Below are 15,001 nucleotides of genomic sequence, written 5' to 3'. Positions count from 1 at the left end.
GTCACTGTTACACACGTTACATGTAGTTAATTATGCGTAAATGCATGCAAGTAACACTAAGCCAAACTCTAACCCTATAGTAAATACATGTAGTTAATTAATATTACTTAGTGCTTAAATGTATAACTGCATTGTAACAAGCATACCTTAAAATATTGTATAGCCTGTGTGATTAATGAAAAGAATCAAGTCATAAGTGAATTTTGTTTTCTAAACAGCTGAGCCAATTCTTTCACAAAACAACAGTTTTGAAACACTCCAGATGACCAGATGACAATGAATCTCATCATAGACAAAAGTCTTAGAAGAGTTAATTTAGAATAAATGTCCACAACTGATGTATAAAAAAGGTTTTAGTTAATAAATCCAGACAGTTCAGCTTCCAGCATTTAATACAACAGCAGACAGACTCAACTGACCATGTAGTAAATTTGTTTTGTTTGAAACCACATTCGACTGGAAGACATCCCAATTATGATGAAATTAGGGTTTGTAATGTCTGAAAAGCTAACAGCTTTTAAGCAGAAATGACAATGTGTAAAAAGAGGCCCTGGAGAATGTTATTTGGCTCTGTCTGTGAAGATCTCGAGCATTACCATTCCCTCCCACAATCCCCCTTCCAATGTTTTTTTTCCCCCAGTTGTGACCGACATTGTGCATTCCAGATGTCCGCAGTTTCAGAAGGAATGTGTCCTGTTTATAACAGTAATGAATTTGGCTATAAATTATCTTATTTCATCTTCTGTGTCACCCTGTTTTCCCTCTATTCCCTTCTTTTTGACTGAGCTTATAGATTTTTGCTTTGGGCACAGTTGAAGTTCTCACTTTTCCTCTCTATACTCTCTACAAGTCAAATGTCAAAGATGGAATGGGTGCCTCCTACACTTGTTAGCATGCAGAATTTAATAAATGACGTAAACGGCAACTCTTTTGTGATGAGCTCACTGCTTCCGAACATTTCACACAACAACCCTCATCCATTGTTTTTGAAGAAGAAAGGAGCGTAATGTCTACAAAAATACCAACATCCATTCTGAGCCAGTAAGAAAGCATCCAGTCTCTGAGGAAATATAAGCTATAACGCATTTTTATGACAACGACAAATATAAAGAAATAATCTCTTTTTTATAATATGATTGTCAGATTTTCACATTAATTTTAGAGCACTATTCTACTGCATTAAGGGTCAATCGATTATTAGTACCATACAATTGGTATGGGTAAATGTAAAAGATGATTCACCAATAAAATTAATTAAATGCATTTACAGAAAGATTTGATCAGAGCACTTGTTTTGCTTAATTTTGATATTTATTCATATTTTTACATCAGACAAATATATTGGTTCAAAAATAATGTTTATTTTGATTTATAATAATTGGTGTCAGCCTTGAAAAAAACAGTATCGGTCAACACCTATATTGTATGTCAACACTGGCCTAATTTGTTTATTTTAATTTCTCATACGCAATTTTAGGAGAAACATCTGCCATGAAGTTAATACTTTAAAGAGCTTCAGTTTCCTGAGCTATGAAAGAGAAACCTGTGAGCAGTAAAACTGTCTTCTGGGAAGCTTCAAAATAGGAGTCAGAGGTTGCATCTGGCCATATGTCTGTTGCCGGCACTGCCTAGTGACCATTTGTTGGTCTGATATGTAATTAGGGCACTTAGAGCACAGTGAGGTTCCAGGCCTCCTTTCACATGACGATCCAGGGTCTGGTGCCACATCACTGATAACACTGGTTGCAAAGAGCTCAGATGAGTCTTTATCTGATCAACAGTAGCTCTCTGAGATTAAGGCTTCTTTGTTATCTGTCTCAAAAATGAGCGTCTAAGCAAATAAGTTTAAGATTCACTTTTCTGATTCAGCTGTGCAGTATTTACCCTGGGGGGGTTTCTTAGGGCCCGAGAGCTTACTGAACAGATATTATTAGCCAAACCTCTGGGAGCAACACCACCACAATCAACTGAAACTTGAGTACAAGAATGTTTTTAAATCAAAGGGGGAACTGTCAATGCGAACCCCACTGAAGTACGATCAAAGAAAACACTATGAAGATTTTGATATTTATGGAGAAAAACTAGCCTGTCCACTCCAGGCCACAAAAACAGCAGTCCGAAATAACAAAACACAAACTTCAGTCCTAACCACTAAGATGGCACATGGTCCTATTGGATCAAAGCACAGTGTCTATTCCTGGATCTCATTTTGGCAAAAAGGGTCCCACGCATGCAGCGTGAAACGTCTGCAAACATTATACAATATAAGGTGATCATGTCCAAAAATATGAATGCAATAGAACAAAAACAAAACAAAATGAAGTGGATGTACTACCTTCTCCAAAAGACCTTGCTGGCTACTTCAGTACAGCGAAAGGTTTAACTAACTGGCGATTCCTAATCTAATTTTACAAATCTCATTAGACCTTTACCACAAAAGTCCAGTCATGTTTTACTTGCATGACAACTTTAAAAAGAGGCCCACGTCCTACATCTGAAACGAGGATACTTGAATTTTTCAATGTCTGAAAATAAACATAAAATCAACTCCCGAAAGCTCTTTACTTCCAAAATAAGAGTGACGCTACCCACCACAGAGACAAAAAGAGCTTCTGTTTGATCCCAGTATAGTTTGTGAAAGAGTGACTGTGCTGACACAACAAAGAACCATTCCCTTTTTCTGGCATGTTGAGCTGTTTGGCAAATGATTATGTTGAACAATGGACTGTGGTTATCGGTGACTATATCATTTAATACTAAAGTAAAAAAAATGACTCAAATGTAGTGTATTTTAGTTTCTGGCAAATGTATTTTTTGCATAACTCTTTTCTAATTAGACAAAATTAAAGAAAAAAAAAAGAGGAACAGAAGCGTGGGAAACGGAAATACACATGATGCGATGAACCATGTCTATTACTTACAATGAAAGTGAGCAAAGACTGTGCATACACTTTTCAGGGGGAGTTGGAAAAATTAACTATAGAAATGGTGATGTTTGGCTGAAGAGAAAGCGGGACAGGCAAAAGGGGGAAGAAAGATGTGTCTTTAGAGAACAGTAGCTTGATTTGTTGTCGGGTATCAGATTGCAAAAAATGAATGAGAAGTGAAGAGCTCAAGAGACAGAGAACATACCCCAGTCACGCACAGCCCTCCTAGCAAAACATCACACGTGACGGAGAGCACAGGTCAGACAGGAAGACAACACACAGAGAAAAGCAAAAGAAAAGCAACCAATGTATGCTTTTTCATGTGGAAAAGTGGTCTCCAGTTTATGACTTGTAACACAGCCAGAAATACTAATATAAACTCAAATATAAACATTGAATTGGCGCCATTTTTTATTTCTGTGATATGATGGAAAATGTACTTTTTCTGAGTGAAACAATATTATTTATTCCAATAATATTAATATTTAATTATTAGGTATATTATCATATATTACTCTGATAGATTGTTCACAATAAGACCAGGAAAATGTAGTAATAAAGCAAATATGATCATACTGATGTGGTCAAATATTAGGCTTCACCAGGGGACAGCTATGGCATGTTTAAGAGGGCCACACACATTTACAGCCTTATTTGGCTGGTTCTCCGTCCGCTCTGAGGGCAGTGGGAGTTCATGTGAGCAAAAAATTCTTAGCTGCATTTCTAAACACAAACAATGCAAAAATGTTTTTCGCCCATGCACAGCTCCGAGCGTCTGCTCCCATGCCTGAGACCAGACTCTGGGAGACATCCAACATAAACCCCTTAAAAGCCCACTTAAACCTACAGGCTTAATATAATTTAAACCCTAAAGCCAATAAGAGTGGTTTACAAACTGATCTAAATGGCTCTTTGACTACAAAGTCAACAGGTAGAGTTTACACCCCGACTCCATTTTATGAGTTTAAACAGCAGCCTACTGTAGTACAGGAAGAATGAGGGGGATGTCTGGGATCTCGTGTCCTTTCAATGGATCTAGCATATGTCAGCATAGTCGACTAGACCGGAGCGGAGCGCCAGACATACACCGTCTCCCCATCTGACCGTCTCCCCCTTTCAGCTACTGAGCTCTACCTAATAGGTCCCCAGGCGCCGAGCAGCAACGTAGGACCTGAGGAATGCACACGAACCCTGCCAGATATAGTGGACTGTAAGTTTGAATGGGAAACAATAGCTCTTACTGAACGTCACACTGGCCTGCTCAAGCTTTTTCCTCTCATTCTTCCAGATATTTTTTGGGGAGAAATGTGATGAACCCTGTACAGTCCATATTAAAACAGTAAAATGTTAAAACTTTCCAACCATTTTTCCTTGCTAAAAAAAAGCCCTGCTTCAATGTGTTAAGCACAAGGAATTTGAACACTACATGAAGACTGGTCAAGGAGACAATATAATACTCGCACTTCTACTCAACAAATCAGAAAACCAAAACCCTACTGAGTGAGCCCCGTTTCTGCTGCACAGGCCAAATTCATTTGGATAGTGCTCGATGTAAACCTCTGAAAAACAAATTAAGTTCATGTCACACTTGTCTCCCCCAAGGATGTGACCAAAACCTGTACATTACCCTCACTGCTGATCTAAGGTCTGTTGAGATGTTTATCTTATGAAATGTCAAGCTGAGGTCTTGGCATATATATTATGAGAAAGAGAGAGACACTAAAAGTATGGGACAAACCTACAAACCTAATCTTTACAGACAGTGAGACATTCTGTCCAGGCCCTCAACCCACCCAGGGACCCCCAATAAAATGAAATAAAATAAAATTGATTTTCTCACTTAATAATGACACTAACAAATATAATTCTGTAATACTTAACAGATTATTAACCCATTTAGACATATTACTCTTTCTATAATATAATAACCTATAATATTGAACAGATAATTACTAAACCATTTTGAGATGTGGATTTTATAATATAAAATAATACAATATAACATAATATAATATATTATACTATAATATATAATTATTATAGTCAAACAATTAATCGCATCCAAAATAAAAGTTTTTGTTCACATAATATGTATGTGCATTGTGTATATTTATTAGGTATATATAAATAAAGACACATGTATATATATATTTAAGAAATATGCCAATATAATGTTTAGAATATTTATATTTTATATTAAATATATTTATATATTATAAATTATATAAATATACACATGTAAATATTTTCAGAATATATACTGCATGTGTGTGTATAAAATATTTCACATTAACAAAAACTTTTATTTTGGATGAGATTAATAGTTTGACAGCACTAAATTATAATATGGATTTTTACAAATAAAGTTTTTTGTATGAATTATCTATGGACCCCCTCGTGGACCATCTGCTTAAAAACTCAGGCCCTATGACAAACCTGGAAGAAAGACTCCTGGAACAGAATCTTATTGAAGAAAATGACCTGAAGCAATGACATCACAATCACATATAAATGACAAAGTATTGGGTTTATGGGTGAATTTCCGTGTTTTACAAAACCACAAGAATACAAACGAAGCTACTGTTCCTCTTATTCTTTGAAACATGTACAATACAAGAAAGAAGCACAGGAACCTCAGCCGCAAAAGGTGTCACAAGTCCAGGGGGCTTTCCAACTTTAAATTTAGTTTAAAAGTAACAGTTTACTCTAACCAAAAGATCGCTGGGAACGAAAGTGGAGACCTACAGGAGGTCAGGGCTGTTCTCAAGCAACTCTCCTGGCAATAAGCAAGACAAAATGGAGTGTGAGAAAATGCTGTTCTCCATTCATTGCGCTGACACCTAATCTCCCAAACCTAACCAGTAACCTGATCCAGGCAATCACAACAAAGCAAAAACACAAAAACACAAATGTCCCATCCACCACAACACAGAAAGAGGCTGAGGTCGAGGTACTAGTGAACTGCTACACCATCCCCCAGCAGATGTTTACATAAGAAACACAAACAATCCCCATTCCAAACCATTCAGGATCTAGCCTAAATATAATACAGAAATAAACACAGAATAAATAAAACAAAAATAAATAAATTATATGTATATATATATTTCATGTTTTAGAGTTAAAATAGTCGCTTAATCTTCGTAATCTCCTCAGATGACAATGTAGACATCTAGCAAACGTTGTTGTTGTTGTGATCATAGACTGTATGAATGTGATTATTTTACGCGCAATACACTGAGCCATTCCCTCACCATTGTAATGTGCTGATTTTGTAACATTCTTGAAAACGCTTCAGCTTTTATTATCCTGAAGAAGATATGGGTTCATCAAGTTTATCGAAATAATCCATCCTTGATCACTTTTAGTCAGCTTTGACGAAACTCCTCACAGCTTTCTGCACACTTCAAGTCAGGTTCACTAAAATGGACTTATCGGCTTCGGTACAAAAACAACATGGGCACTTGTCAGCTTTGTCAGCTTTGTGTTATAAGTGGACAATATCATCTTTTTTGACAAAACGTGTTTAGGGTTCATATCACGCTATATGTAGAGAACAATGGCAATCAGATCTTTATTTTCGTGGCGTTTATCAGTTGAAAATGAATCTATATCTAAAAAATAATTTAAAACTTTAAATCTTCTTTAAAATCATCTACACATGAAACTTATGATTACGCATGAAAATTTCACTACAGATTTTGTTGCCTATTTAAATGCCCATAGACACACCACTGTAATCAGCTGTTCAGAGAAAGAACTTACTCACTGATGGTAAAACTAATAATTCAACTTCAGCTCTTGTGAACATTGAAAATGCTTTGCATATGATACTTTCCACTAAATATTCTCAACAACACGGAGAGTTAACTGGTAAACACTGACACTTTACAGGCCCATAACATCATATTGATGGGGCCATTAACACCTCGATGGTCTACAGCTGTGGTGTGCATCCTGCAAACTAGTGCACTACGCACTTCTCCACCAAGGCTCTGAACTCAACATGATATCCACCACAAATCATAGTCAGGTCAAAAACGAAAAAAAGCATCTCCCTTTAAAATAGAAGAGTTGAGAAGCTCATATCGGTACAGCCTGACATTCTTATCTTATAACCACAAAAATCTTGTGAAAATGTCCACTTCACAAGTTTTGCTCAAGCATTCTGTATGAAAGTGAATCCTCAATTACGAATTACTCTGTCTTCAATGATGTGGTTACTTAGAAGTGTTTCCTGTCATGAGGCGTGATTTCAGGAACTACCGAAAATCATGATGAGGCTTCCAGATGTGACATCCCAGATTCCCTTTCTACTTTCTGCGATAGGATCTGTGGCGCATTAAATGTGCTCAAATGGTGTCATCATCAAACACATCTCAGTTATTAAATATGAGCAGGATTAATTCTAACCATGTGAATCAGTAGAGTCATGAAGTTAGAACTGAGCGTGTATGGCGCTATAAATATAAACATTCTACAAATATAATTCGTAGTGAATCAGATGTTTGGCTGACACTTAAAAAGAGGATGTCCTGTTTGTGTCTTCAGTCGGCCACACAGGAGATGGAAAGGAACAGGGTCATAACGGATACACAGAGTACAACAGGAATGAGAGCACAGGAGACAGAAGAGACATCCAAACATTTACAGCGGCACACACTCTTGTACAGATATGTTAGCAAACTAATCTTATAATTATAATTTACCATTATAATTTTGTGAATAATAGTGTTTCACAGAATATAGTTGGAGCGTTCATTTTTCAGGTGAGAATACTTGTTTAGACTTGGTTTGTTAATAAAGATAACATTTATTTGAATATTTGCTTTGATGTTTTCAGGGGTGTGAGCTCATTAATTTATTGTTTGTTCCTGTGCATAGTTTTGACTGAGGGAAAATATTTAATGTAGTTTTATTTTTTGTATATCAGAGCGCTGCCTTTGTACTTTTGACTGAACTGCAACTTTTATCACAGCTGTGCCAATATGCAGCCAGATTGCACATGTTTTTTTTAACAAGGCCGCACTCATTTTATTAAAATATTAGCCTATAAAATATACCATGCAATATAATTACAAAATAAAGTAACCAATATAAGTTTGAATGTATTATTTTCCTGTAATGACAAAGCTAAATTTTCATCAGTGATTAGTCTTCAATGTCACAGATTTGCTGTTCAAGAACAATTTCTTTTATGGAAACTATTACATTTCCATTCAAAAGTCTGAGTGACGTACAATTAAAAAGTACTTTTACTGAGCATAGATTAACAGTTTAGACAAGTATATATTGTTTTGTGTCCTATGCTTACAAAATTAAAAAAATCAGCCAGTGGGGTAAGAAAAATATAATTTATCAATATATACTTGTGCAATTTTGCTTCTCAAGTAAATGGGTCCCATTTTAACTATTTATTTATCTCCAGTGCATCGCAAAGAAAAAGCACCTATACATTGCATCACATTTCTTAACAGTAGGTAGTCTATCCATGAAAAAGCCACAGAGGCTCTAAATGTTGCCTGTATGGAATAGTGGAGCTCGCTTTGCAGAATACAGAAGAAAGTTAAACACAATGTCAAGCTAAGGAGGCCACCGCCCGTGTCATGATGGTGTGGTGAGTAAACTCACCCTGAGATAATAATAATGGTGAGTTCTAGCACAGAGTCACCACCCACTCAGTCCTGCCAACCTTAAAATACATGGAAGAACGGGAGTACACTTTTTCTAAATTTGAGCCTAAGAAAAGGAGTTTAGAAAGAGGATGTTCTGGTTTATCATAGGTGGCGTAAAAACGAAACAACATTTATTTTCAGACGTGTGCTGAAATGCCATTTATCTGCAAGTAAGAACTCTTGCAGCAGTTCCTGTGAGCTCTATAGTAAAAGAAATGAGCACAAAGGGCTCAGGGGGGAGAGGCCCTCGCTCTAAAACAACACACACTCACAGAGCCTCCATTGTGCTGGGGAGGAAACCACTGCTCAGAATGGACCCTCAACACAGCTGCAAAGAGAGCAGCCTGACCCACACACACACACACACACACCTATGGCCAAACATAAACCATGCAAATGTAAAATTGCATATACATTGCAAATAACATGCATGGCAGCTACTGCAAAAATAAACATCAAGTAAATATCCCAAAAATCCTCAAAACAAAACAAATTTACTTGAGATGCGACACTGCATGGCAAAGTAAGACTTTTTTAGAGAATTTATATTGCTTAACCACATTTCTTACCCTACTAATCATTTTTATTGCATGTATAAACCTCAAAAAACATTGGTAGATTTATGCACAAATCAAGAAAGAAACACTGAAAACTAATGAAAACTATTCATTATTTTTTTTCACTATATACCATTTTTCTTGCCCCTTTTTACTTTAGATATCTAAAAACATCTAAAGCCTGGAATACACTACGCAATTTTGCCACGATTTGCCACAGGTCAACATTAGTTGAGGAAAGTCAGAGCCAGTCAGCAGATTGAAGATGACAGATTCCACAAAAAATTGGTTAATGTATGATAGTCATCAGAGGTTATCAATCATGTTTGATATTTTCGGTTGTTTTTAGAAAACATTTGTTTTCTACATTTGTCTTGCGTCTCCTAGCAACAAGGTGCACGTTTCTGAGTGAGTTTGTTGTGATCGGAACAACTTTCTAGTCTTCTAGTGTATGATGCCCAGTTTTTCTTTGTAACTATTTACAAAGCAGGTAAGTGTATGCTGTCAAGTGTTTTAAAAATCTGTTCAGATTTTAGAAGTTCTGTAGTTTAATCCAGCCTTACATAATATTATCCTGATTCAAGGATATTTAGATATTGCAACTGAAAAATGTGACAAAAAAGTATAGAAAAACAACTGGCAAAAGCTTTTCATATATTGAGCAGAATGAAATAGTTGTTTGTACAACAAAGACCCAGACTTTTCTTGCATTTTACGCACAGATATTTATCTGTTTGGACTATCTAACTTCGGCAATTCTGTGTAATACATTTAAATATCATCAAATACCCAATAAGCAACTATAAAGAATGAGTTACACCTGATAAATTCACCTTAAAGTCCCCTTACAACACAAAAACCTGTCAGACTTGTCTGTACGCATGCACAAGAGTCTGTGTGTTTTTGTGTAGAACAAGGATGCCTACAGAGAGGAGCCTCACACATCCCATCTCAAACATTGTGATGGGGCCATTGGTGAGACAGATGTACACTCCCACAGCATGAATCCGAGGCTCAACAAACAAACAATGGCCGATTCCTCCCCACCTGCAGGCCTTTTAGAAGCACTCAGGCTCGAAAGCAGGCTGACCAGACACACAGAGCAGATAAACGAAGCACGGGCCAAACCAATGAAAATGATTTAGGTTTAATGTCCCATAAACGGGCCACAGCTTGACTCCATTAGTTCCACTTGAGTGACATCTATCAAATTCTGTGACATGACAGACAGCGCGGAGTCAGGGGTCACACTGACAAGAAACGGGGCTGGAAGGTCACAACGTTGCCTCTTCCTGTGTGGCAAAGCTCGCACTTAAACACTTGCGCGCACCATAAAGCTCTTTGAATCGCTAAGCGTTTACTATAATATCCAAGGCTCTTTTGGTGTCTACTTCAAAGTAGACAAACAAGAAAATAAGTCCAGTGGTCTTTTGAAACAGTCCTACAGTACGACATTCCGCTAAAAGTGTTGGTAAAGTCATTACATCGGAGCATAGTGGCAGACAGCCAGTTCAAAGGGAATTTTCCCTCTCTAAAGTTCTCCCGTGGCTTTATCCGAGAGCAGACCGCAGGAATCCGCCGCGGTGCAGTTGAGCGGGAGCACTTTGAAAGAGGATATCACATACACATCTACTCCTGCTCCATCGCTGCACCTCTGGAAAAAAAAAATTGCACCTCTTGTCTCTTTAACAAAACAAAGGCCCATATGGAGAAGTTTAGCTAGGAAGCTAGACCCCAGCTTCAGTTTCAGGCGTAAGAACGTTCCAGTACCATAGAATAGCCCATATGGATTTAGGGTTCCACCTACATTGTTTAAAGCTGCACTACAGAGGTTAAAATAGACAACAATCCATTATAGAGGAGCCTATAAATAATAATTCATTTTTTGAGATGTCAGGTCAGATTTATGCTGTTCCCCTTGCACATTATGACACTTATTCTGTGAAAGTAGCCTAATTCACAAGTAATTTGTAAAATAAGTACATTTTACGTTTACAGCTTTGAAGTTTGACAGTGCACAAGAAAGGTGACATGAAATGCAAGCAGAGTTGTTATTGTTATGTAAAACTATTTTAAAAAAAATTTCCGGTGTCTGAAATAAAGTTTAAATTAAAAAATACATATTTCCTAAAAACCTTGAATAGTAACTTCAAAGTACTAAAATTACTTAAAGTAAAACTGAAATTAAAAAATTAAAAAATAGATAGATATATTTAAAAGACAAATAACTAAAATACTTAATCTAAAATGAAAATATAAATAACACACATTTCGTTATTTATGTATTTAAAAACATTTAACGAAAAAAACAAAGAATATTGGCTAAGATTAAAACTTGCAAATTGATTGGATCGTTAAAAGTCAGATTGGAACCAGGCTGGAAAAAGAGGTGGAGCCTTCATTTTGATGGAGATTATGCACACAAACATTTTATTTGTTACAACTTGTGTCCGTGAATCATCCATAATGAGACCAGTAACGGATTAGAAAAGTAAACAGCATTCATGTTGACTTTAACACACCCACTTTATAAACTACCCCCCTTTTTCTCTTTAAAAAGTTTAAAAACCTTTTTAAAGAGAAAAAAGAAAAGAAGTTTCTTTTGTTATTTACTTCCCCTGAAGTGTGTAAATGATGACAGAATTGAAATGTTTCTGGTGAGCTATTCTTTAAGTCTTCCTGAAATCTGATATACTCGTATTCAGTCATGATGTAGCTACTTTGAATAAAGAAAATCGTAATCTTTATTCTGAAGGCTGCGTGACCAAAGGAATAGTCTAGATTGAGACCATCAAGAAAGCCAGGAGCCAAACTCTCCAGGCACCGCTGGAGAAACTGGCCGCAGCCAGCTCCACAATGCAATTTCCTTTCGCAAACGAGGGAAAAATGTCAGGCAGCTGTTTCCAGCCGCAGAGAGCTGAGATGAAGCAGAGTCTGAATCAGCCAGACAAAGGAAAAAGAGCGAAACGATGCATGGGGCACATGCGCTCGGTTAGGCCCGGGCCGAGCGTTTTATTAGCGGGCCGCATGAAGCTGTCTGATGTAACCCAGGGGTCTCATCCCCTGATCCATCTCCGTGCACGGCCCGCCCTCCTGTGTGCTAAGCTTCTGTTAAAGCCATCGCTGCACGGCCATTACAGCGCTGGCACGGCCTTCGCCCATGACATCATCAGGCGCTACCCGTCTGAGGGAGGGGAGACGGTACGAGCAGACACAACCTCACAAGCAACAGCACACAGGAAATCAAGGGCGGAAATGCGGGGAGGAGAGTTACGTCACTGTTTGCACGCTGTCAGAAAAGCTATAAATACAAGCGAAAGAGCGGCCGGGACTGTCAGAATATATCAGTTTTCCTATTGGGGCTTTTTTTTTTAATAAATGAAAATGTTTCTGTTCAGGCCGCACTGATACCTCTGTGACGGAGGGAACACTTTTAACCTGCGTGACTCTTAATCAGCACCGTAGCGTGAAGTCGGAGGCCTCTCTTCCTGAGAGGAGAGCTCTCTGCCGGACACAAACTTTGATGTTCCTTTATCTGTCGGGCACGACGGACGGAGCCCAGCGCATGCTGCCGTCCGATAACCGCACTGAAACACAAACGCGAATCAAAATGTTATGCTTTCCCACAAAGTAAAAGCAGCGAGAGGAAATCTGGCCCGAAGTTAAAGAAGACTGCCGGCAAGGCTCCGAAAATGACCTCGGATCCACCCTGGGATAGTCAATGTTTCCACCACCGGACCAAGCACGGAGAAAATGAGGTCACTTTGTTGTTTAAACTACAACTCTTTGATCAGCAGATCAAAAATCATAAATAAAATCTAGGAGAGAATGTCCTGGTAAGCACCCACAACACTTTATAACTGACTAGCAATACCTTCAGGTAACGGCATATCCTAACTAACTCTGTACGTTAATAAAGAATAAATATCAATTTAGTATATAATGATCTGCTCTTAAATCAACACGCAAATCAACAGATAAAAAAAAAAAAAAAAAAAAACACACACACACACACAAGAACTGTTTGACAGATTCGGGCAGGCAATGTTTCCAAATGTTACCATGTTATGATTCTGTTACTGTATTATGTAAACACGCCTGATTGCCTCATAATGTCAGATTCACAATGACAGATGAGAGCGTGTGTTCAACACAAATGTCTGCGAAAGACCCACACCATCACTGGATAGAAGGACAGACAGAGAGAGAGAGAGAGAGAGAGAGAGAGAGAGAGAGAGAGAGAGAGAGAGAGAGAGAGAGACAGAGAGAGAGAGAGAGAGAGAGAGAGAGAGAGAGAGAGAGAGAGAGAGAGACAGAGAGAGAGAGAGAGAGAGAGAGAGAGAGAGAGACAGAGAGAGAGAGAGAGAGAGAGAGAGAGAGAGAGAGAGAGAGAGAGAGAGAGAGAGAGAGAGAGACATACAGGGAGAGAGAGGGGGGGAGAGGGAGAGAGAGACATACAGAGAGAGAGACATACAGGGAGAGAGAGGGGGGGAGAGGGAGAGAGAGACATACAGAGAGAGAGACATACAGAGAGAGACATACAGAGAGAGAGAGAGAGGCGGATCTTTCACCAGCTCTCACTCGTAGGAGTTTTGGGGGAATTCAGAAAATGCTGCTCTATGAGGAGGTGAAGTACAATGCCCCTCACTAAAACACGCTCTTTGCACGTATGCCCATAACTTACCGAACGAAACTTTTCGGCATGTAAAGTGAGTTTAGCGCCTGTGTGCCCGTTTCGCATCATTTATCAGCGCCGGTGAGGCTTCACAGACAAAAGGAACTAGATGGGGGTGGCAGGGAAACATTTGAGAAAGTCATAAAGCTTCTGACATACGGAGCGTATCAAAGAAATGTCAACACGTCCCCGGCTCAGCCATGCGACGTGATCGTCCGGCGACCACTGTGAAGTTTGAGATGCTAAACAATACCGTTAGGGACAAATGATAGTTATTTTTAAAAATAAGCAAACGTATGAAATTTATGATTACAGGTAAATGCAGACTACTGCTGCGTACAAAAGTTGATGCGAAGTAAATATTTTAAACGCTTTTCAATTCGTTTATGAAGTAAAAACGCACGAGCTTGTTTACTGTATATTTTGGCCCCGTAAGGTTACTCACCAATACAATGGCAAATCTTTCCTCTAGCTCTGTTGGGTCAGGCATGGGAACTTTCAAGGGCATGATGTGATGCTTCATCTCAGATTGGCCGTCCACGCTCTCAATATTCCCCATAATTTAACTTTTATAATGTCGTCCAGATGCAGGATTTAGATGCTCTGCGTCTAATTCACTCTTTGCCTCCCGGCGCCTTTTATAAATCCAGTATACATCCAATACGTGCGATCACATTCCACTTTTGTTAAAAAAAAAAAAAAAAAAAAAAAAAAAGTTCAAAAAGATAAAGTGATTCGTTTCAGAACCGATTACCAATCGGCATGGATGTTAGAAAACGCCTTAGAAAAAATAAAAATAGAAAAAGTATCGCTCTGATGTCCTCTTTAAAAGTATCGTACAGCGTATGTCTGGACAATCCATGTCAAGCAGTCAGTTCTCTTGTTTCTTCTTTTTCTTTTGTTGCTCTTCTCTTGGGTTTTTGTTTATGGTGTATTTTGGGAGATCCCGATTAGTGCTCATCTGTTAACTCGCTGCGTCCACAATGAAAGCTATCGACATGAGACTGATCCCACCCTCACCATCAGTCTACAAACTCCACATCGCATCTCTAGCGTAAAGTTGAATGACCGCGGTTTCCTGTTGGCTCTGTGTCGCCACCCACTGGCGAACCACTGAAATTACATCGTTACTAATTGGGAATCCCAGCAGCCCCCGCTGTGGCATTT

At 38.3% G+C, this 15,001-nt stretch overlaps 1 protein-coding gene across 5 annotated transcripts in view; it reads right to left on the bottom strand.

The window, feature by feature from the left end:
• fmnl3 (formin-like 3) overlaps positions 1–14,867 on the bottom strand; it is a 37,369-nt gene extending 22,502 nt beyond the window's left edge. For 3 of the 5 annotated variants that reach the window (XM_043224627.1, XM_043224629.1, XM_043224626.1), the window contains exon 1: positions 14,280–14,867. In XM_043224627.1, coding sequence (XP_043080562.1) covers positions 14,280–14,393 — 114 coding nt within the window. In that variant the 5' untranslated portion in view covers positions 14,394–14,867. The remainder of the gene's footprint in view (positions 1–14,279) is intronic. The other 2 variants (XM_043224625.1, XM_043224630.1) reach the window with 1 other exon arrangement.
• Between the last annotated feature and the right edge of the window lie 134 nt (positions 14,868–15,001).

Source organism: Puntigrus tetrazona, chromosome 23, assembly GCF_018831695.1.
Source record: "Puntigrus tetrazona isolate hp1 chromosome 23, ASM1883169v1, whole genome shotgun sequence".
Lineage (NCBI taxonomy): Eukaryota > Metazoa > Chordata > Actinopteri > Cypriniformes > Cyprinidae > Puntigrus > Puntigrus tetrazona.
This window is presented reverse-complemented; position numbering and strand designations above follow the sequence as displayed.